We start from the raw sequence: 24,594 nt of genomic DNA, 5'->3' as shown, positions 1-24,594 counted from the left end.
TGTCTTATTTTCTGACTCTACCCCCACCACCCTCTCTTATTTATAACACTACCCCCACCACTTGCTCTTATTTCTAACTCTACCCCACCCCTCATTCCTATTTCTAACTCTACCCAACCCCTCCTCTTCACTCTTTTATTACCCCCACCCCTCACTCTCTTATTTATAACCCTACCCCACCCCCGGCCTCCTCTCTATTTGTCTTTCTCCTGCTCCCCCTCCCATCCCCCCCCCCTCTCTCTCTCTCTTCAAACTTCAATTTTCTGCCCCTGTTTCTATCCCTCTTCAAAGTATTATTTAAAAATCCATCCACATGAATACTCTTCTTTCCAATATACAAATCTTTTGGACTTTTCTTGAAATGAAGTACATGTAAATAATTTGTTCTAAATACTCGTAAATCAAACACAAGGACATATCTGAGGTTTCATTGTAAATTGTTTCTGTTTTGTTTTGCATTTATTATAATAGTCCATGTTTCAAGGAGTATCTTGTCAATGAATTCAACAGTCAAATTTTCCTTTAGCCCAGATGATGCAAGGATTTCAGTAATTTATCAAATAGTCAGGGAAAATAACTGATTATTCATTTAACCCTAAAATGGCCGGGGGGGGGGGTTGAATCAATCCCCCTCAACATTTTCTGCGATCATTCTGCCGGGCGAAATTTTTTGACCGCGCCACTCGCAGAGTTTATACTTTTAAGTCTCGCACATCTTTTGAGACCAAAATTACGACACCGGGGTACGCGGTTCCGAAATTACGCAACATTTCGTGAGTGCATGTCAGACCAAAAATTGTTCCAAAAAGTGATTTTGTGTACAAAGTCAATGCAAATTGAGTTTTCTCATCTTATTCATAAAGATATGATTATTTTTACTTTGAACCGCTGAAATCAATTGAGTTTAGCATAATTATGCTTCAAAAAGGCTGTGCAATAAATCTGTTGAAAAAAACAAAGAAAAACAAAAGGTTGAAAAACAAGGAAATACATAAGAAATTCATAAAACAATAAAATACATAAGAAATCGATTTCCAAAACGAAGTTTTTTTCAATTGATATTGTTAAGAATGCTACAAAGAGTATGTTTGCCAAAAATTAGCATTCTAGGAGCTTTATTTAGTGAATTAGAGCAAAAAGTATGATTTATGCACAAATTAGCATAATTAATTCATATAAAATAAAATCTCATTATTTTGGAAAATTTTACCATACAGCCTTGTAGATTACATCGCACACTACCAGCGTGCAAATTTTTGCGGCGCTCGCGCGATCGGCGGCCAAGATCTCGGGGGGGGGGGGGGTGAATCAACCCCCCCCTCCCCCCGGGCCACAGAACAGCCAAAAAAGCCCGGCCTAGTTTATAGGGTTAAAGAAGCAATCAGCCTACCCAGGTCCATCTGATTCTTCTTCCTAATGTCAGCAGCCAGGGGCGGATCAAGGATTTTCCAAGGGGGGGGGGGGGGACATTTTTGTACAGGAAAAAATTGACAAACCCCCCCCTCCCCCCAGAAAAAAAAAGTTCTAAGTAATGAAGATCAGTTTGTTCCAGAAAAAATTTGACAAGCCAAAAAAAATTCTCAAGGAGGGGGGGGGGTACAAGCTCCTACTTAGATCTGCCAGTGGCAGCTGTTTACCTTTTTGTAAATAACACACAATGATTCATGCCTGGATCCAAGTACAAGTTAGCCTCTTGTCGAGGCCCTGTCGGCTGCTTTCCGAGCGAACATGGCGAAGCAAGGGAGGGAGCGAAACAGAGCGCCGCGAGACAGGCTCGCGCCAGGCCTAATTCGCTTCGCAAATTAGAAAATCCCTTTCTTCGCTCGGGAAGCAGCCGCCAGGGCCTCAACAAGAGGCTAAGTACAAGTGGGCACATTCAGCATAGAATGGTGTGTTTACTTCATGCACGCAAACACACACACATTAAATAATAAATTAGATACACAAATGCACAGTGGCACACACTGAGGGAGTGAGCGTACCGTGCAATGGAAAAAAAATGTACGGTTACAGTGCAATGGAAAATAAAAATATTAATGCAGCAATGTACTGAACAGCTTTCAGTATGAATATGAATGCAGATCATGTACTTCCAACCAATCAAATGACAAGAATCTGAGTTGTATAAATAAAGATATTGCGTAAGCTTTCCTGACATAGCATTCTATGGTATTAAAACTCTCAGAAAAAAAAAAAAAAAAAAAGTGGCAAAGACCAGTGAGCTGTAATGACTAATCAGATCATCTGTGCATTGCCTTCCTCCAAACATTAGCTATTATTTGGGCTCCTGTCTATCATTATGAATACTTTGTTGCCCTTCACCTATAAAGGAATATATAACCAATGTCAGTGAATGTGAACACCACCTTGAATGGGTGAAGTTTAGTGTTGACCTTTAGGTGTTAGTGTAATGTCAATTTTTAGGTTGGTGCTAGGTCAACAATGTACATAAGGCCAAATATAAAATGAAGTCACTCAAAGGTTAGCAATTAATCGTACAGTCAATTTTTGCGATTGATTGAACATTGTGGCGAATGGAATCAATCATAGATAAACGTTCTACGACCATTGCTAATCTTTGTGTTACGTGCCCTAGGTCCATTGTTCAATTCTTGTGTTCTTGGATGTTTGCTAAGGTGTCCTATACTGATTTCAGCCCCGATTATAAAACTTCAGCATTGAGCAGACTGTTGGAGTTAACAAACTTTGTCGGATAAAGCGTCTGGCAAGTCTTTTCATGAAAAGCTTCCACAGTCTCTCAGTAATTGTTTGATCCATAGAATAGTACTGACTGATGATCTTGTGTTCTTCTGTAGACCTCTCTAATCTTGGAAACTTCTTGATGTGTTTCACAATGTACTGCTTAAGTTTTGGCATGGTGGAGAACTCCCAATTTGCAAACATTGGGTGATTTCAAGTCCGGTGTTGGCGTTGGTGTTAGTGTTGGAATTTGGAGTGCTTCCCCTAGCTCCAAAACCTATTCTGAATTTGTAGAACTGATCCAGATCACATTATTGACATCTCAACAACCAGTGAGTGACTTTTCAGGACCATCTTCATTTTATGTTTAGTGTTGTACTCATGTAAAAATTGACCTAACACCAACACCAAAAGGTCAACACTGAACTTGAAATCACCCAATGGTAGTAATAGCAAGAAACTATCCATTCCAACAATTCCATCCAGTTCTCTCTGTAATTGTTCAATCCATACAACAGCACTGACTGAAATTCTTGTCCTTTGTATTCTAAAAACTTGGTCACTTCTTGATGTGACTTACAATGTGTTGTTTAAGTTTTGCCATGGTGGAGAACTTAAGTTTGCAAACAACCTTACTGATAGCAAGAAACCATCCGAACACGATTTCAATCCAACATCCAACATGTATTAATAGGCCCGTATTCTGAAGTCGGGTTTAACTTAAACTCAGGTTTAAAGTTGTGGTTTAAGTATGGATAGCCAATTGTTACATAAATCACTAACAGTAGAGATATCATATTTCAGCTCATTTGGCTCTCAAATCACTCATAATTGTCTTGGAAGTATAAATACATGATTGTCTTCACCATCGATAAATCAGGAAAGAGCACAGTAAACATAAGAAACATACAACTTAATACAAATTTTGACACTTTTGGCTTCCCATAATTCTAGCACAGAGTTAGACCATGGTCTAATTTAAACCTGACTTCAGAATACGGGCCATAGAGTCTAAGGACAATTCCATCCAGTACACGCTGGTAAATGTTCAATCCATACCACAGCACTGATTGTTGTCTTTTTCCGCAGACCCACTGAATCTTGGCCGCTTCTTAATGGGTTTAACAATGTGTAATTTAAGCTTTGGCATGGTGGAGAACTCCTATATAAAAACATCAGTAGTCATATATCGTCTGAACACAATGCCAACCCTCTCTGTATCATTGAAGTCTAATTCCGTTCAGTTCTCTCACTTATCGTCCAATCCGTACAATAGCACTGACTGATGATCTTGTTGTCCTCTTCCGCAGACCTCTTTAAACTTGGTCACTTATCAATATGTTTTACAATGTGTTGTTTCAGCTTTGGCATATTTGAGAACTCTGATTTGCAAACATGGCATCTGGAAAACAAAGAAATATAAAAATTTCAATTAAATCAAGCACAAGCAGTGAAAGAAAAAAGAAAAAAAATAGACTCAAGTATATGTTGTGACCCCATCATTGTAATTATTATGCGGAACTAGAACAATATTCCGCCCTTTAACCCTGTCTTAACTGGGCTATTTCAGACCAACATATACTGGGGGGGGGGGGATCAATTTGACCCCCTCAGATTGCGCAATCGCCACGCAAAAATCTGCATGCGCGTACATGTAGATCCGGATGTAAACTCCAAGACTGTACAGTAAAATTTTCAAAAAATTAATTGCTTATATTTTTATATTAAAGCGTATGAAATTTGCCCTAATTTGGGTTTTTGTGTATGTTTTTGCCTTTAACACAATTTATAAAGCTAGTAGAATGCTAATTTTGGGTGAAAATATAGAATTTCACATTTCTAACAAAAATCTACAAAAAAAAAATGCCGACAAATAATTAATTTTTTATGTATCTTGTTTTTTTAATCCTTATGTATTTCTTTGTTTTTTCAAACCTTTGTTTTTTATTGTTTTTTCAATGAACTTTGTCGGGGATCCTTCTGCGATCATAAATAACATAAAATAAATCTAAACCAACCAAAGTAAACAAGTGGAATGCCTCTGGCCGTCTCACCTGCATCACGCGATTCAATATAGCAGCAGTGCTGATTTTGAAAACTACTATAACTCGCACAAGATGTTCAGTGATACTTGGTTACTCTCATTTCCACGTTTTTTGAACTAGACCAATACACTTACAGAGATATGATGGTAATTCAACAAATACCCCCAACGTGGCCAAAGTTCATTGACCTTACATGACCTTTGACCTTGATCATGTGACCTGAAACTCGCACAAGATGTTCAGTGATACTTGATTACTCTTATGTCCAAGTTTCACGAGTCAGATCCATAAACTTTCAGTTATGATGGTAATTCAACAGATACCCCCCATTATGGCCAAAGTTCATTGACCTTTGACCTTGGTCATGTGACCTAAAATGCGCACAGGATGTTCAGTGATACTTGATTACTCTTATGTCCAAGTTTTATGAACTAGACCAACACACTTTCAAAGTTATGATGGTAATTCAACAAATACCCCAATTTGGCCAATAGATCAAGGTCAAAGGTCATGTAAGGTCAATGAACTTTGGCCACGTTGGGGGTATTTGTTGAATTACCATCATATCTCTGTAAGTGTATTGGTCTAGTTCATAAAATTTACCCCCATTTGGGGAATCAAAGGGTTTGATTTCCCATTAGTCCGCTAGTGCCCTTTGGTAAGGCATTTAAATCCTAATAACCAGGTCCCTTGGAGAGTACTTTAAGCCATCGATCCTAGCATTCATGCTTTCTTAGCAATAAGGTAAAAAAATCACTACCATTTACCATTTTAAAGTCTGTTGTAAACCATGCGATAGCTACAGTACAAATCTGTGAAAACACTTTTTTGATGAAATAATAGATATATAAAAGCATTCTCCCAAATAAGCAGAACTTTGTTATTACTATTTATTACTCAATATGGTTGTCAAAAAGAGGAAATATGGAATTAGGGATTCAAACATTTGATCTTCATTCTGAAATTCAGACTACATCCACCAAGTGACTCTTTTGTATCCTTTCTTCAAATTATTTTACTCATTCACACACGAATAAGAATCACCTAGATTATACCACACAAAAAGGAGACTCTAAGCTTCACAATGATAAACATAACTCATTTGTAATACTTTATATATAGTTATATAGCACTTAAAACTTACTTTATCAGCAGCCCCTACTACTCTACAGTAATACACTACAGCATAATTATCCTGGCTTTACATGTAGCAGAGCAGCTGTTACATGCAATGCATATCAAGGAATAAATTCCTAACAGGTAACCATTCACCTAACGTGGGTTGAGGGCAGTACAATGTGGGTAAATTTCTTAAAGGAAAACATGCCATGGCTTGGAATTGAACCCATGTCCTTCAGAGTGAAAGACAAAGAGTTATATCCACTAGACCAAGACCCCCACACAATTTGTATGTGATTCCACATTCATATCTGTGATAAAGTTAAAGGACAAGTCCACCCCAACAAAAAATTGATTTGAATAAAAAGAGAAAAATCCAACAAGAATAACACTGAAAATTTCATCAAAATCGGATGTAAAATAAGAAAGTTATGACATTGTGATTTTCGATTGATTTCACAAAACATTTATACGCACATCCTGGTTTGTATGCAAATGAGGAGACTGATGACGTCATCTACTCACTATTTCTTTTGTATTTTATTATATGAAATATGATATATTCTAATTATCTCCTCATTGTCAAGTGAAGCAGTAATTAATTCCTCCATGAACATGAAGAATTAGCACTGTTTAATATTATATGATTCAGTCGAGTCGGTCCCTTTGGTCAAATCTGTAAAAAAATGAAATATTGTATAATGCAAACAATAAAAAACAAAAGGAATAGTGAGTGACTGACATCACCGAATGACTCATTTGCATGTGTGAGTTGTGCATATCATTATTTTGTGAAAAATAAGCGAAACTTTAAAATGCCATAACTATTTTATTTTACATCCGATTTTGATGAAATTTTCAGTGTCATGCTAGTTTGATTTTTCTCTATTTATTCATATCAACATTGTGCTGGGGTGGACTTGACCTTTAAGATAACATATTTTTAATTTAATTTCATGGGGGAAGCACTGTATAGTTCAATTGTACCTTAAAGGTAGCTTTAAGAGTTCATCTCCCTTCCGTCCAGAGGTATCAACACAACCATTTTCTTCCAACTCAGCTATCAATTCTGAAGAAAAAAAATATGGGATGCTGAAGTGTAAATGAAAGAATAACAGCTTAAAATTATATGGGCAAAACTTGACCTACTTGCCCGACTAACCAATCCTGAATGGAAAATCCCCATTGCTATTTATATTTGTTCTAAAATTCTGCTTTTCTTTATGCAGTGTAGCTCTTTGAACAAACCTATAGAGATCATTTGAGTGGTACTAGTACTCTTCTTATTTTTTATATTCCTTTTATATTACAAGTATGAATATGAGAAGGACCATCTCTTGGCTAAAGTGAGTTAAACCTGGTATATTGCTGCTTATAATACATGAGCCCACCTTGTATGTAAATTAGGTATATCAAGGAATTCCATCCAAAAGTGCCCCTAAACGAACAAAAAAGTGACATACACAAAACTCATCCCATTTTTCTTGATTTACTTGAAATGAACTTTCATGAACTAGGGTCTTTCTTACATTTGAAAAGCATTGGCAAATCAAGAGCAATGTTACATGTGCATTTCTTATTTTACAGGAACCAATCAGATGTGTTCTTACATAGTTGTTATCCAGTGGAAACTTCGTGTTACAGGGCCATAAACCTAGTGACATTTGATCCTGCGACAATTGCTCCAGGCTTAATTTTGTAGGGTTATTATGGTTAGGGATGCTATAGGGTGGTTTAATGTCATGTTTAGGGTTTTGGGTTAAGGGAAGGGTATGGGTTGAAGTTGGCCATTCCATTAGTGTGTGGAATTTAGAGTGGAGCGATTGTCACCAGAACTAATGTCATGGAACTTACCCATGGAGTCTACAAAGTAATCCGTTGTGAATGAGTTCCAATGCTTCTTGGTTTTGAGGCAGGGTGAATCAAAATCCCTTGAAATGGCATGTAGATGAAGGTGGCTATATGCCGAAAATAAGGAAATTTAAACAAAATCAAAGATCAAATTCATGTCAATGATTCCACAAGTTGGGATAATCATCAAGAAGTCTATGTAGTATGCCTGGCAATTGAGTTTGTAAACTCCCCAGGGAACAGACAAAGTGCATAAACTGTCAGTTGACATGCAATAATATATATCTGTTGACACTTACAGACGTATTTCATGAGGAATCAAAGCAATTTTTTAAATTCAAATAACATACAAACATACAAACAAATAATGAATGCTTTTGAGTGTAATGGATAAAATATATTTCATGAGGTGAAAGATGAAATGATCCATTCAATAAGGTGTAGCTCAGTTGAATGGATCATTCATTTTTATCTTTCACCAAATAAAGTATTCTGCCCATTTCACAAATGAAAGAACATTCATATTTTGTTTATATGACACCTAAAAATAGATCTTTGTAATTTGACATTTACAAATTTGAATGTAAAAGTGCATAAAGAGCAAACGAGGTCTGCTCATTGTTGCATACAAACAACTCAGGAACTGCAACAATTTGTAGCATCAGCGGTCTCAGTGAACATGGATCAAAAATTGAATGATCAATCGATTCCAGAAATTGCACGGATGAAGACAGCATTGTAAAATGGCTGAATAATTGACATCAAACAAACGATCAAATGCCAAGATTTTATCTAGGATAACGATATGTCTAGGATGGATACCTAGACTGATAGCTATTAAATGACACAGACAGACAGACAGACAGACAGACAGATAGATAGATAGATAGATAGATAGATAGATAGATAGATAGATAGATAGATAGATAGATAGATAGATAGATAGATAGATAGATAGATAGATAGATAGATAGATAGATAGATAGATAGATAGATAGATAGATAGATAGATAGATAGATAGATAGATAGATAGATAGATAGATAGATAGATAGATAGATAGATAGATAGATACAATGTAGACAGATAGAAAGAAATTAAGATGGATGGATAGATGGATGGGTAGATAGATAGATAGATAGACAGACAGACAGACAGACAGACAGACAGACAGACAGACAGACAGACATATAGATAGATAGATAGATAGATAGATAGATAGATAGATAGATAGATAGATAGATAGATAGATAGATAGATAGATAGATAGATAGATAGATAGATAGATAGATAGATAGATAGATAGATAGAAATTAAGATGGATGGGTAGATAGATAGACAGATAAGAGGGAGGGAGAAAGGGTGTCCACATCATTAAATATCTCAACATTCAAATGCTGATAACTTTCTTTTCAATTTCTTCTCAAATTTTCATTGATTAATTTCTTCAATTTTTTATTTTCACAGTACATGTAAATTGAGATAATTCCATTGTGAATATCTCTTTTTTAATAATAAGCTCAACAATAAAATAACAAAAAAAGCTCGACAATACCACTACTTTCTTATTTTACATCAGAATTTGATGATATTTCAGTGCTATGTTCCCTCAATTTTCCTATAATTATTTGATTCCACTTGAGCTTCATAAATGATGGCAAATGGGAGCATAAAGGAAAGAACAAATAAAATTGACCAATATGGTCACATGGTGGTAGAAAAAGACTTTTACCTCATACTTGGTATTGCATGATATCCAAGCTGGTACTTTAAACCTTCCTCACTTATAGACCTGTAAAGATTTTTAAAAAATAATAATACAAACATCTGTATAAATGCACAGTACAATAGCAAATAGGCATAAAAGCAATGGTGCTGTGGTAAGGTGCTTAACAAGACATTTGAAAGTCCAGGGTCTGATCCCTACCCACAGCACCTACATACATGAGCAAGGCATTGGATCAATAATGCTCTTTTTATGATGACATTTCAAAAACTTAACCTTCAGTTAAGATTTGATGTTGACGACGCCGCTACCTTCGGAAAAGTAGCGCCTATAGTCTCGATCTGCTATGCAGGCGAGACAAAAATGGATTAATAACATGTTTCTAAAGCAATTCAATTCAAGGAATTACCTCCTACCAGGTACATGTACCCACCTACCTACTCACCATAATTTTTTAAAAAGACATTGAATATTTCATAAGTTATCATTTGGAAACCAACTCGCATATTTAATGAGCTGTGACCTTTGACCTACGGACTCCGAATTCAAACTTAGCCTATATTTTGGTGTCATCTACCTACACACCAAATTTTTTTTAATCCATTGAATATTTTTTTAGTTATTGCGTGGAAACCAAGTGGGGGGACAGACGGAAGAAAGGATGGACGGACAAAGCCAACACTTAATGCCCCCTCCGGACTTCATTTACGGGGCATAAAAATATAATTTTTTCACTATTTTTAGCCAATTTGAGGAGTGAAATAGTTAACGGTAATCTAAAGTTCATACTACATTCCATGGGTTAACCCTAAATAGACAAGGCTATTTTGATGCCTAAAAAGACTGAGGGGCGGCTGATTCAGCCCCCTCTCCATATGATCTCAGCCGTTGATTGCACAATCGCGACGAAAATTAGCACACGCGTTACACATTGGATAATCTACAAAACTACAAGATAAAATTCTGCGAAAAATGTCTGATGATTATGCTAATTTATGCATAAAAATTTTGCTCTAATTAACTAAAAATAATGCCCCTAAAAAGCAAATTTTGGGTAAACACTTTAAATGAATCTGATCAAATGTACTACTTCTTCAACCGGATGCTTCGGATTATGCTGATTCATCTCATATCTCTCCTTCTCTTGTCCAACATATTGAATGGCTTGGAATCCCCAGAAAACCTTTAATATAGGAGACATATCGCTCATAGAGGCAGGAAAGGGGGTTGTCGGAGAAGAAAAATCCCTTCAAATTCCACACCGTCTTGTATCCCTGATCATCAACGTTTAATGGAATGCACATTCTATAAAGTCTACTGCTCTATGTGACTTTGTTATTAGTCATCGATTGGATTTTTTTTTTCTTGACCGAGACATGGTTAACTGGTGATCATAGTGATTCTCGCACCCTAGAACACACTTTGTAATTAAATTTTTTTTTAAGCAGGTATTTCTGCATTTATTAATAAATCAAAATTATAAATATATAACAATGACACATGTACAAGGTGACAATTGTCATAGAAGTTAAGTAGATATAGACATATTTCATGTAAACAATAACAAATAAATTTAAATGCAGAGGCCAGCTATCGTAAGCTGAAAGCTTGAAATAATGTTGCATCACTTTGTACCACGCGGTCACTCGAGAGCTGGTGGTGTTATTTTTCTCTGTCATGATGGGGTTAAGATGAAACTCAATGTTGGTCAAAATTTTAAATCTTTTGATCATTTGGACATGAACATTAGTTCCATGAGTACTTCATTCCATTTAGTAGTTATTAATCAACCCCCCTCCTAATCAAAGAAGAATAAACTTAATAGCGCGATGTTTTTAGATGATTTTGGTAGCTTTGTTGAATCACTTTTGTCACAACCTTGCAAATTTCTTCTGGCTGGAGATTTCAATGTCCATTGGGACTTGGCAAGAGATTCTGAAGCAATTATTTTCCGTGATGTGGTGACTGCTCCTGGTTTTATGCTTCTACCCACATTGCTGGTCATACTTTGGATCTTTTAATAACTGACAGCGTTGACTCATTTTTTTCATAAGTTTCTATTATTGAGGAGCTTTCTTCTGACCATGCGGCTGTGAAGTGCCTTATTGATATTGCCCACCCTCCCCCAATGTGGGAATTTCTTTGCTATCGCAAGTTATGCTACGTGGATATATCGTCTGTTAAATCTGAGATTGTGCACACTTCTCTTACAGTCTCTCCTACTAGTGACCTTGATTCTCCTGTGGCCCAGTACAACAGCGTACTCTGGGGTATACTGGATCATCATGCATCAAAAATAGCGAAAGTAATTGTTGTTCGTCCACACTCTCCTTGGTTTACAGATTCTCTTCGTGTAGAAAAGCAGAAAAAACAGCAACTCGAACGGAAGTGGCGAAAGTCTGGTCTGACTGTTGACTAAGTCATTTATCTAAAACAGTGTAGCATTTATCGCGACCAATTGTCAAATGCCAAATTCAACTATCACATCAATGAAATCTCCCAGTGTGATGAACGCAGCCTCTGTAAAACTTTGTCATGGTAACCAGACTCTTAAGCTACCGCAGCATGAGAATCCTACTTGGAATTTGCAGACAGATTTGCAGATTTCTTTGAGCAAAAGATAAGAATGTTGAGAGCTAAAATTAATGCAACACCCTTACATGTACCTCCACTTTCGGTTCAATTGCGTGAGGCCTATCATTCTAATTTTACTTCGTTTGACACTATAACACCTTTGAATGTTTTGAAAATAATTAAGAAAGCTTCTCAGACAGCCTGTGATCTTGATCCATTGCCATCTTGTCAACAGCTGTTTTTCCTTATAAATTTAAGGAAGCTTCAGTTCAACCCTTGTTAAAGAAACCACATTTAGGTCCTGAAGTTTTGCGTAACTATCGTCCTGTTTCTAGGATCTTTTGTATCTAAGCTCATTGAAAGAGTGGTAGTCAGTCAAACTACGAAATATCTTGATGAGAATAATTTGTTTAATTCTGCTCAGTCTGCATATAGAGCTTTCCATAGCACTGAGACAGCCCTAGTCCGTGTCCAAAATGATATCTCATGTCGCCTTGACAAGAAGCAAGAAACCATTTTAGTACTTTTAGACTTTTCTTCCGCTTTTGAAACAATTGATATTTGCTTATTGAGCAGGTTATCCTCACAGTTTGGCTTTGGTGGTACTGCTTTGAAGTGGTATGTATCTTACTTATCTAATCGTTTCCAGACTGTGTCTGTAAAATCTGTGAATTCTGACAGACGTAACCTGTGGTCTGGAGTCCCATAGGGCTCTGTGGCTGGTCCGTTGATTTTTAAAATGTTAATATCTCCCCTTCAGGACATCATAAGGGCACACGGTATTTCTTGTATGATGTACGCTGATGATGTTCAATTATATACCACTTTTAGTGCTAGGGATCGCTCTTGTGCTATCCAAAAAATGGAAGACTGTTTGAAGGATGTTAGAACTTGGTCATTTCAGAATAAGCTTTCTTTAAATGATTCTAAGACTGAACTTGTTCACTTTCATTCTATTAAAAAGCATTGTTCTGATGTTCCGAAAATTAGTATAAGGATCGGGCAGTCTGTAATCAAGCCTTCAAATAAAGTGCAGAATCTTGGTGCTGTCATGGATTCATCCCTTTTCATGTCTCAAAATGTTGATGTTATATGTAAGTCTGCCTTTGTAGCTTTAAGAAAAATAAGTAAAATCTGTAGGTTTCTTGACCAGAATACAACCCATCATCTTATTCATGCTTTTGTCACATCTCGCTTAGATAATTGTAATTCCCTTCTCTTTGGCCTTTCCACAAAAATGACTTCAAAGCTCCAGCGCATCCAAAACACCGCGGCTCGTCTTGTTTCCTGTGTCCCTCGTTCTTCCCACATTACTCCTGTGCTTCGCAAACTCCACTGGCTTCCTATTACTTCTCGTATCACCTATAAAATTCTTCTTCTTGCTTTCAAGTCATATCATGGTCTAGCTCCTTCATACCTTTCTGAACTCCTTCCTCGATATCAGCCAGTTCGAGTTCTACGTTCTGCTTCTCAATCTCTTCTTTCTCGATCTCATACTTCTTACAAACAATACAGTCACTGAGTCAGCTTTCTTTTTCTTATGCAGCTTCATTTCTTTGGAACAATCTCCCCCTACAAATTCGCAATGCTTTGTTAATACATTTAATGTTTGCTTAAAACTCATCTTTTTAAGTGTTAAATTGATCATATCATATGTTTATTGGCCCATTTGATGGTATTTCTTTATTCATGATCTGGTGAGAATGAGTTGCAAATTGTAATATTAGTCTTGATACATTTTATTGTGCAAAGTATTTCTATTTCTATTTCTTTTATACGTCATATTTCCTTTCTCTTAACCACGTAGAGGCAGTATGCGGTATATAAAATTGTTATTATTAATTATAAAATAATAATACCTTTACGAATTTGGCTAAAAACACTATTTGCATTGAATTTGTACACAAAATCACGTTTTTTTAGCAATTTTTGTTCTGCATGCACTTATGAAATGTTGCGTAATTTCGGAACCGCAAACCCGGGGGTCGCAATTTTGGTCTCAAAAGGTTCACAAGACTTGAATGTAAAATGTCATTAAACGCGGTCGAAAAATTTAGCATGGCGAAGTTATCACAAAAAAAGTCGAGGGGGAGCTAAATCAGCCACCCCCCCCCTCCTCCCCCAGTCTTCTTAGGGTAAAAGACAGACTTACTCCTTGATGATCTTCTTGCCTATTTTATGCATGTGATTTAGAAGAGGAAGATGTTCAGCTTTAAGAGCCTTCAAATTGTTGATCTTCAGTCTTGGACAAACTAAGAAATGGTGTCTCGCCTATAAAACGAAGCAAGATATTAATACAGTATCAGTTTTCATTATTTCATACAATCTAGATTTATTATTTAAATTTTCTCATTGATATTTACTACTGTGATCATCATCATTACATTGTTATCACTATCATCAACAGCATCATCATTATTGCTTTATTGTTAATAATAATAAAAACACAGCATTTATCATGCGCCATCCATCTAGCAAACTATTTACGATTCCATTATTATTATCTTCATTTTTGCTTTTTTTTATTCATAATCAAATTAATCAGCATTATCATCATTATCAATATCTTATTATTATTTGTAAAGGCCTATCTATTTATTTTAATCATTATCATGACTGAAATATTATCATCATATCATCACCATGAATCTCTAAAAGGGGGTCTTATTAAAGGTCAAGTCCACCCCTGAAAGATGTTGATTTGGAAAAATAGAGAAAAATTAAACTAGCCTAACACAGAAGATTTCGTCAAAATCGGATGTAAAATAGGAAAGTGTGACATTTTAAAGTTTCTCTTATTTTTCACAAAACAGTTATGTACAACTCAGTGACATGCAAATAAGACAGCCGTTGATGTCCCTCACTCACTATTTCTTTTGTTTTTTATTGTTAGAATCATAGAATATTTCATTTTTTTAGATTTGACAGTAAGGACCAACTTGACTGAACCATATAGCATTAAACAGTGCTAATTCCATATGTCCAGTGAGATATTAATCCTTATCATTCACTTGACAGTGAAGAGAAAATTAGAATATTCTATATTTTGTACTCTTGCTGGAGGACCAAAGAGCGGAAGTACTGACAAAGTAAGAACCTTGTCAGTTAGAGGTCAGGTGAGCGTATTCCATCAACTCAGAACTGCATTATGTGTAATGCCAGCCATGATCTTTTTGGCTGTCAGGAGTTCAAGAACATGAATGCTGATGACCGCTTTGATTTTGCCTTCAAGAAAAGGTTATGTTTCAATTGCCTCTTACCTGGCCATATTTCTTCTAGATGCAACATCAACAGAACCTGCTCTGTTAGAGGATGCGATCAAAGACATACAAGGTTTCTACATACTGGGAGAAGGATGACATCATCTCCACAGCGCCCTACACTTCTCAGTACAAGTGACGCGTCTACCTCATGAGGTTAAATGTTCAGAAAGGCTTCTCATTAAAGGGGGTCGGGATGTCGTGTACAGGATGAAGTTTTTTGTAATTTCTAATTTATGATGACTCTCTTTGTTACATTTTGTAAATTGATTTTATTTAGATTTGAACTCACTGATTGAGGGCGTATTGTTTTTTGTACAGTCATGGAAAGTGTGTCGCTTGTCCGAGTATTTGTTAAATTTCTCTCAATTTGGTGATACGAGCCCAATGACATTGAACCATGAAGTCTCATTGCGCACACATCAACACACTAGACTCGGACTGATTCTTGGATTTTGTTTTTACGTATCACACGCCACATTGTCCTTGGGGACAAATGCTTGAATTTTTCTTACACTGTTTGTTTCCATTACAGCTATTCATCATATAACTTGGCTCTTAAGTAGATTTAATTCTTTTAATATTTTTTTTCTTAATCAAAAATAAAGATTGAAAAATGACAATTTTCTTGCAATATAATTTTCCACCAATAATGGACGTACATAAAAATATGCCCAAAATTTTTTTCCTTAGTTTTTGAGCGCTCTGGTGAATACAAAAATGATCCCCAAGTTACTTGTTAAAAATTAATTGCAACTGATTATTGAAATTAGAATTTTTGGTCACAAAAGTGATATTTTAATTAACTTTTTAAGTGTGTGCTGTGTTGGCTTACCACAGATCTACATACATGTAGATTCCCAACAGGTAGGGTGGTTGCAGTGAACAAATGGCCTACCATACATGTATATGGGATATAATGAATAAAGACATACCTTGGGATATTTATCCTTGATAACAACCACCTTGTCATCAGTAAAATGCTGCAGGGCAGGATCCTTCATAGAGTCCAATAATCCCATCATCCAAAGTCCTTTCTTCTTAGCTGGCTCTCCATCTGTACCTCCACTGGCAGTAGAACTCCTCTTTGTTGCCATATCAAACTGACTCTTGAGTTGAGACCAGAAGCTTTGAAATCTTACCTTGGTACAAAGAAAATCAAACACATGTTGGGAAGAGTTCCACATGCACCCTCCAATAAAACTCAAATTGAAAGTAAAAATATGGAGAAGGTTTAAAATAAAATATCTCGCCCTAACTTAAAACATATGATGGGAGAGTGGAAATACATACCAAAATATGGCTTTATCCCGTCAAATCTTTTAGCAGGATCGTGTAATTGGTGATGGGCAATTCCACAGGTTGGTGGACATGAGCTTAAAAATTCAAATTCAATATTTTCTTGAATTTTTTAATACTTTAAGTCCTTCATGCATGATAGTTTCAGGAACAAGAAATAAAAAGTTTATTTTCATATGTATACTTTGGAAAAATGGTCAAAAGTTGTGTCTTCCATTCTGTACCAAAATACAAGGAAAATAGTGAAAAATTAAATATGCCTTATTACCATTTTGTTATTGCAACAACATACCACTTTATATATTTCTGAAGTTTAGAAGAGTCAAATTACCTAAAATACACAACAGCTTTTCAAGTAAATTTGTAGTACTCATTCAAAAATGAATATTGCAACCTGCTCAGGTGATGTAACGTGAGTAACCGAAAAAACTGACTTTGTTTTCTGAGAGAAAAATTCTTCACAGTTAATTAGTGGGATTTTAAATTCTCTTCCTTCAAACAATCTTTGACACAGTGATGACTATCAAAATCATTAAAAAGTACAATTTTTTTATAAAAATGATGAAGAAAAACTGTAACGTGAGTAACTTTGTAACGTGAGTAACCATCATGTAATGTGAGTAACCAGTAAAAATTATGCAGTTAGGTAACATTTTCTGTGGGATGTCAAGTTTTAAGTCTCATGGTGAGTTGTGAAGTTATTTTTGATTAATTAAAAGCAAAATGAGGGTACACATCTTTGATGTGACTCTTTGTTCATCAAAATATCAGTGGTCATACAATCACACAAAAAAATTGAATATTAGTAGAAGTATTCACAATGCGAGAGTGCATTAGTAAGACTTGGGTTTCGATTAACCAAACTTTAAAGAGTGTTCGAACAACATATTGAATGTCCTTACCTGTAACCCTATCTAGGCTGGGGTATTTTGGGAGTTAATATGGCCCGGGGGGGGGTGGGTGGGGCCTCCCAGGCCCCCCTTGAGATCTCGGCCATTGGCCGCACGATCAGGCCGGAAATTTGCATGCAGGTTGTCTTGGACATAATCTACAATACTATACAGTAATTTATTTCATGCAAATTGGTATTAAGCAATTATGCTAATTTATGCATAATTAGTAAGCAAAATCATACTTTTCCCTCTTACTCCCTAATAAAGCTCCAATATTTCCAATTTTTTGTATAAAATCTCTTTTTGATGTTCCTAGCAATGATTTTTACACACATTATTGAATTTTTAAAGACATTTGTGTTGTTAACCATACATGGACAAAATGTAACGTGAGTAACCGTAACGTGAGTAACCATATTATCTGCACCCCAAGTAAAAACCATGTGTTCTTTATTTTTTTAACTATGTACAAAGTTTGTCTCCCTAATATACTCAATATAATCAACTTTCATAAAAGCCTTGTATGAGGAGACTTTTCACTTATGTCAACTTTTCATTTTATGCATGTCCAAATCATGTAACATGAGTAACCAACACATTCCAAAGATTCTCCAGGAGCATAATAAAATTTCCCAAGTTTTGTTTTTATACAAAGGATAGTCAGACTGTGTACTTTGTTGTGATAAGGAGATGTTTAGTTCCTATCAATAATAATGGAGTTACAGCTCCAAGTATGAGTCAAGGTGTCTCCAAATGTAACGTGAGTAACCGTGGAATAGCCCTGATGGACATTTAGTCAGTAAAGAGTCTGTAAGTCTAGACAAGTCAAACTTTCGGCTCACAATCGCTACAAACCTCTTCCTGTATCAGCGATTAATTCTCGATAGCCTAGCACATGCATAGCAGGAACTTGAAAAAGATCTTCACTGCAGTTACAATGAGGTGAGTTTGAGTCCGAAGTACCTATAGTACTAGTCCACCACTAAACAAGTGGAGCGCATCTGGCAGTCTCATCTCCATTACGCGATTAATAAAAGTAGCAGTGCTGATTTTGAAAACTACCGGTGCTATAATTATTCTCAAAAAACAAAATTCATATAATAATAATATTGCATTCATTTACCCTAAAAAGGTTTAAATGACATTTGACCTTGATCATGTGACCTTGTCAGTGATACTTGATTATCCCTATGTCCACAGTTCACAAACTTTCAAAGTTATGATGGCAATTCGACTATTACCCCCAACACACGGCCAAAGTTCATTGACCCTAAAAGACCTTTGACTTTGGTCATGTGACCAGAAACTCAGGCAGGATATTGTACTTCATTACCCTTATGTTTAAGCTTCATTTCAAAACTAGGTTCATATACTTTCTAAGTTATGACATTTCAAAAACCAACATGAGGTTAAGGTTTTCATGTTGACTCCCCAACATGGTCTAAGTTCATTGACCCTAAATGACATTTGACCTTGGTCATGTGATCTGAAACTCACGCAGGATGTTAAAAAATACTTCATTAATCTTATGTCCAAGTTTCATGTACTAGATGACTGAAGCCAGTGCGTTGTGTGTAAACGTCTCTCCCCTGTTTCATAGATGCAGGCAATATTACAGTGGAAAACACTGTCCCTCGGATAGGATGTTAAATGGAGGCCCAGGCAGTGTAGTGAAGAATCACCCCTTTGCATGTTAAGAACCCACTGCACTATTCGAATAAGAGTAGGGGGAAACCCCGGTGTAGTGGTCCACCTGCATTCCCCAACCAGTTATCGGGAGGAGAGACCTGCGGGTCACAGTTCTGTGTGCACGCCCTTCTTGGCGACCCAGATTGACTGGCTCCTCCAATGCGCCTTTTGAATGTCTTTGACAGATATATGGCGCTATATAAATGCAGTGCATCATCATCATCTCTAGTATACACCCTTCGAAGTTATGATGTCATTTAAACAAGTGGAACGCCTCTGGCAGTCTCGCCTGCATTACGCAATGCAATAGAGCAGTAGTGCTTCCTTTGAAAATAGCTAATGAATATTATCACCCGTATCAGACACCTGAGCTGGTCCCCGGGGGGGGCACTCAGTATATAATGCATAGTGGGTATGTGCCGCGGAGGGGACCCCCATTTTTACACTCAAATTTCCGTTCCGAGGCATAGCAGTTTTGTCTTATTGAGAAAAAGAACAAAGAAAGCCGCTCCAAAGCATAGCATTTTCTTCTTCTCGAGAAAAAAAAAGAAAAAATCCGCTCCAGGGCTTCGCATATTTTCCGTTACGCCGTTCCGGTCGCAATTTTGGTGAAAAGCGGCCGCAGCTCGCTGTCCGACCATCGCCTCTGCGCTAGCGCGCCCGTCAGTCGTGCCGCCGGGCGCTGGCTGCATGCACGTTCCATAGGGATGCATACGCACTCGCACGCAGGCGACCCGTTCCAAGGACCCCCGTTTTCACAAACATTTGTAGTTCCGAAGCCCGTTCCGAGGACCCTCCTTTTTACAATAAGCCCGCTCCAAGGCCCCCGTTTTTTGTCTCGCCCGCGGCACACCCCGACCACTTTTTTGGTCGAGTGCCCCCCCCGGGAGCTGGTCATTTACAAAACCGTATTGCCCTACATTTTCTGAATATCGGGAAGGTATATTGTTTGTACTTTCCTGGTCTCAATGCGCATATTTACTTTGCATGCAGAGACGACGCAAAATATACCTTTGTATTTTCCCTGGTCTCACATCCGGGCATTTGTGGATGCGTATAAAAAGAGATACGCTTCATAAGGATCCGCGCACCAACAATATAAAGACAACGCTGGATCCGAGCGCTTGCAAGTACGTCATAATGGTAAAGTGCAGAGCCTAGACCGATATTAACATGACACAATAGAACTCTATTTTTAAAAGAAATATCCCCATTATCATGATTTTTGATCTAGATTTCAGTATTATTCTTTGATGAGATTAATTTCAATCAATGAAAATTAATTCTTGGATCATTGGGATAACTTGAGATGTAAAACAGTGAAACAAAACAAAAATCTGCAGTAACAAAATAGCTAATTGAATTTAAGATACAGATTAGGCCTAGGCTATAGCTTCATCCATCACAATCATTACAAACGAAGATAAGTTCATCAAATAAAAGATCATGGAAAGTCCATACGAAGAGGCGCATTTTAAATCGTAGGCCCCTTTTATTTCGGCTTCTATGTCATGTTTAAGCAATCACCGTAGTCTCTACTCCTAAACCTTGAAATGTTGAAAATATATGTTTTATATATATATATTCATATATATTTTTTATATTCTTAAACCTTCTTTTATAAACTTCCAAAATTAAGTGATCAACTTTAAATATGACCAACGCTTAAGATCATTGTAATTTTTAGCATTATTTCTGCGGTATTTTATAGATGGCAAATATAGCGATCTTCAACGCTTATATATAAGCGTCGAAATTTGTAGCCATCTCCTTGTATTAGTCTATAATATACGACGTGTCAAATTGTAGCGAACTAGTTCGCTATTTCCAGATCTCCTCTATATATATATATACGAGGGGGAATTGTAGCGAACTAGTTCGCTATTTTCCAGATCTCCTCTATATATATATATACGAGGGGGAATTGTAGCGAACTAGTTCGCTATTTTCTAGATCTCCTCTATATACAAACGACGGGAAATTGTAGCGAACTAGTTCGCTATTTTTCGGATCTCCTCGATATATATACACGAGGGGGAATTGTAGCGAACTAGTTCGCTATTTTCCAGATCTCCTCTAGATACATACTACGGGATTTGTAGCGAACTAGTTCGCTATTTTTCGGATTTCCTCTATATATATATACGACGGGAAATTGTAGCGAACTAGTTCGCTATTTTCCAGATCTCCTCTATATATATATACGACGGGAAATTGTAGCGAACTAGTTCGCTATTTTTCGGATCTCTTCTTTTGTAGCGAACTAGTTCGCTATTTTTCGGATCTCCTCTATATACGACAGAAAATTGTAGCGAACTAGTTCGCTATTTTTCGGATCTCCTCGATATATACACGAGGGGGAATTGTAGCGAACTAGTTCGCTATTTTCCAGATCTCCTCTAGATACATACTACGGGATTTGTTCGCTATTTTTCGGATTTCCTCTCCCTATATATACGACGGGAAATCATAGCGAACTAGTTCGCTATTTTCCAGATCTCCTCTTTATATATATACGACGGGAAATTATAGCGAACTAGTTCGCTATTTTTCGGATCTCTTCTTTTGTAGCGAACTAGTTCGCAATTTTTTGGATCTCCTCTTTATATATACGACGGAAAATTGTAGCGAACTAGTTTGCTATTTTTCGGATCTCCTCTATAAAATTTTATACACGAGGAGGAATTAGTGAACTAGTTCGCTATTTTTCTAATCTTTATATATACAAGAGACGGAATTGTAGCGAACTAGTTCGCTACAATTCCCCCTCGTGTATATAATTTTATAGAGGAGATCCGAAAAGTAGCGAACTAGTTAGCTACAAATCCCGTCGTATGGATATAGAGGAGATCTGGAAAATAGCGAACTGGTTCGCTACAATTCCCCCTCGTATATATATATAGAGGAGATCTGGAAAATAGCGAACTAGTCTGCTACAATTTGACAATATGGCATCAATATATACAGCCAAAACCTGCAGATTTTCACTTTGAAGCCTTCACAATAATGTAAGCTTTGGAAAAAATGACAACTAGTTCGCTACAATTTCCCCCTCGTGTATATGAAGAGATCAGAAAAATTGCCAACTAGTTCGCTACAGTTTGCCATGTTTATATTTTAGAGAGGAGATGAGAAATGGCGAACTAGTTTGCAACAATTTCCTGTCGTATACATGTAGAGGAGATCCGAAAAATAGCGAACTAGTTTGCTACAATTCCCCCCTGGTGTATATATAGAGGAGATCAAAAAAATAGCGAACTAGTTCGCTACAATGCCCCCTCGTATATAGTTCGCTACAAATCCCGTCGTATGTATATAGAGGAGATCTGGAAAAATAAAAAAATAGCGAACTAGTTCGCTACAATTCCCCCTCGTGTACATATCGAGGAGATCCGAAAAATAGCGAACTAGTTCGCTACAAATCCCGTAGTATGTATATAGAGGAGATCTGGAAAATAGCGAACTAGTTCGCTACAATTCCCCTTGTGTATATATCGAGGAGATCCGAAAAATAGCGAACTAGTTCGCTACAATTTCCCGTCGTTTGTATATAGAGGAGATCTGGAAAATAGCGAACTAGTTCGCTACAATTCCCCTTGTGTATATATCGAGGAGATCCGAAAAATAGCGAACTAGTTCGCTACAATTTCTTGTCGTTTGTATATAGAGGAGATCTGGAAAATAGCGAACTAGTTCGCTACAATTCCCCTCGTGTATATATCGAGGAGATCCGAAAAATAGCGAACTAGTTCGCTACAATTTCCCGTCGTTTGTATATAGAGGAGATCTGGAAAATAGCGAACTAGTTCGCTACAATTCCCCTTGTGTATATATCGAGGAGATCCGAAAAATAGCGAACTAGTTCGCTACAATTTCTTGTCGTTTGTATATAGAGGAGATCTGGAAAATAGCGAACTAGTTCGCTACAATTCCCCTCGTGTATATATCGAGGAGATCCGAAAAATAGCGAACTAGTTCGCTACAATTTCCCGTCGTTTGTATATAGAGGAGATCTGGAAAATAGCGAACTAGTTCGCTACAATTCCCCCTCGTATATATATATATAGAGGAGATCTGGAAATGGCGAACTAGTTCGCTACAATTTGACACGTCGTATATTATAGACTAATACAAGGAGATGGCTACAAATTTCGACGCTTATATATAAGCGTTGAAGATCGCTATATTTGCCATCTTATTATTTCCCTTATTTCTGTCAATAGTATTTTTTCCATTGCGGATTGCACAAATTTGTCTGTGTTTAAATTATTATTGCAAAGCACTACTTTATTCACTTAGACATGTTTGCAGCAATGTTCACATTTGCTCTGTCTTCGGTTACTCGTCATGCAAATGAGGTATGTTTATACTCTAAACACTCACATTTGTCTGACAAATGAAATTAATAAATTAGATTTTTCACAAGCAGCCATTCATATTTTCCTTTTAGTCTCATACAATCAGACTCTGTTGATTTTGTTTACTCCATTCAAACCCTATTTTTACCTCAACAAATAACATATTAACGCATAATTTGCAAAATTATCATTATATATAAGTATTCTATATAAAAACAGAATATTGAACTAATAAAATGTCGAAATTACTTAGTTAAATAATTTTTTATATTAGACAAGGGTCTCTTTCGTTGAAATATCAATGAAAGGTGTCTCTAAAAGGACACCGTCACCGTGTTCTAAATAAGGGAAATAATGAAAATGTTGATTTTATTCAGTAATATAATGTTTGTGAATCTTACGTTTTATCAATTCTACAATCAGTAATAAATAAAACATCATTTGATCTCCTTTTATTGAAATAGGGGGGCCTAAATGATTTTATGAAAAGTCGTCATTCCGAACTAAAAGGTTCCGGTGACGATGAAGACTAAAAATTTTTCTGATAGTCAAACGATGTCGTGGACAAGTCTTGGAAGACAAAACTGCCTTCGTGAAACGGAAAGTGCTGATTTGTCGCCAATGATCCAATCTTCCTATCTCGGAAGAATGGTCCTAGGATAAGTAGGAGGCGTAGGACGCTCTTAGTCTTACGTATCGCTCATCTCGTCATGCAACAGGCCTGGGCCTGGGAGCGGGCGTGAGCTCCCAGGGTTAACTCCCCAGAAGCCTCCGCTCCAGCCTAGCTCCAGGCTAGCTCCAGGCTAGGTATATCGAGCTAGAGTAGAGCCAGAGGCCTGAGCCAGCCGCAATGCCGGCTACGATTGCCAGTCCCATACGGTGTCTTCACCGTACGATACTGTAATGTAGGCCTAGGCCCTATGTTTAAATTAAACTTTAACTTATTAAACGTTCATCTACGGATCGATAGTCATTTTGGAAAAAATATTTTAAAAAGCATGGTAATATAAAAATCATTCAGTCAGACCGCAGCTCGCGCGATAATGAGCATATTCACGGAAATTTATTCAGCGGCCCTCTA

General features: G+C 36.8%; 1 protein-coding gene across 4 annotated transcripts; it reads right to left on the bottom strand.

Moving 5' to 3' along the window:
- Positions 1-425: 425 nt before the first annotated feature.
- LOC129279646 (aprataxin-like) lies at positions 426-24,594 on the bottom strand. Of its 4 annotated transcripts, XM_064111086.1 has the most exons (8): positions 19,220-19,500; positions 18,322-18,533; positions 16,210-16,416; positions 14,167-14,285; positions 9,447-9,506; positions 7,719-7,822; positions 6,852-6,933; positions 426-4,102 (listed from the first exon to the last, which is right to left on the bottom strand). In XM_064111086.1, exons 3-8 carry the CDS (start codon positions 16,369-16,371, stop codon positions 4,027-4,029), a joined length of 603 nt encoding a protein of 200 aa, XP_063967156.1. In that variant the 5' UTR covers positions 16,372-16,416; positions 18,322-18,533; positions 19,220-19,500; the 3' UTR covers positions 426-4,026. The 4 variants fall into 4 exon arrangements, with proteins under 4 accessions (XP_063967156.1, XP_063967157.1, XP_063967155.1 ...); XM_064111087.1 differs by lacking the exons at positions 18,322-18,533; positions 19,220-19,500 and adding an exon at positions 24,571-24,594; XM_064111085.1 differs by lacking the exons at positions 18,322-18,533; positions 19,220-19,500 and adding an exon at positions 24,541-24,590.

Source organism: Lytechinus pictus, chromosome 16, assembly GCF_037042905.1.
Source record: "Lytechinus pictus isolate F3 Inbred chromosome 16, Lp3.0, whole genome shotgun sequence".
Taxonomy (NCBI): Eukaryota; Metazoa; Echinodermata; class Echinoidea; order Temnopleuroida; family Toxopneustidae; genus Lytechinus; species Lytechinus pictus.
The sequence above is the reverse complement of the archived record's forward strand: the minus strand, read 5'-3'. Positions and strand labels throughout refer to the sequence as shown.

Excerpts from the sequence above, each read along its gene's own strand:
- LOC129279646 (XM_064111085.1), bottom strand. The coding sequence starts at position 24,564 with ATGCTCATTATCGCGCGAGCTGCG. Across the intron at positions 14,286-16,209 it reads TCAAGGATAAATATCCCAAG|GCGAGACACCATTTCTTAGT; the intron begins GTATGTCTTTAT and ends TTCGTTTTATAG. Across the intron at positions 7,823-9,446 it reads CATGCAATACCAAGTATGAG|CCACCTTCATCTACATGCCA; the intron begins GTAAAAGTCTTT and ends TTCGGCATATAG.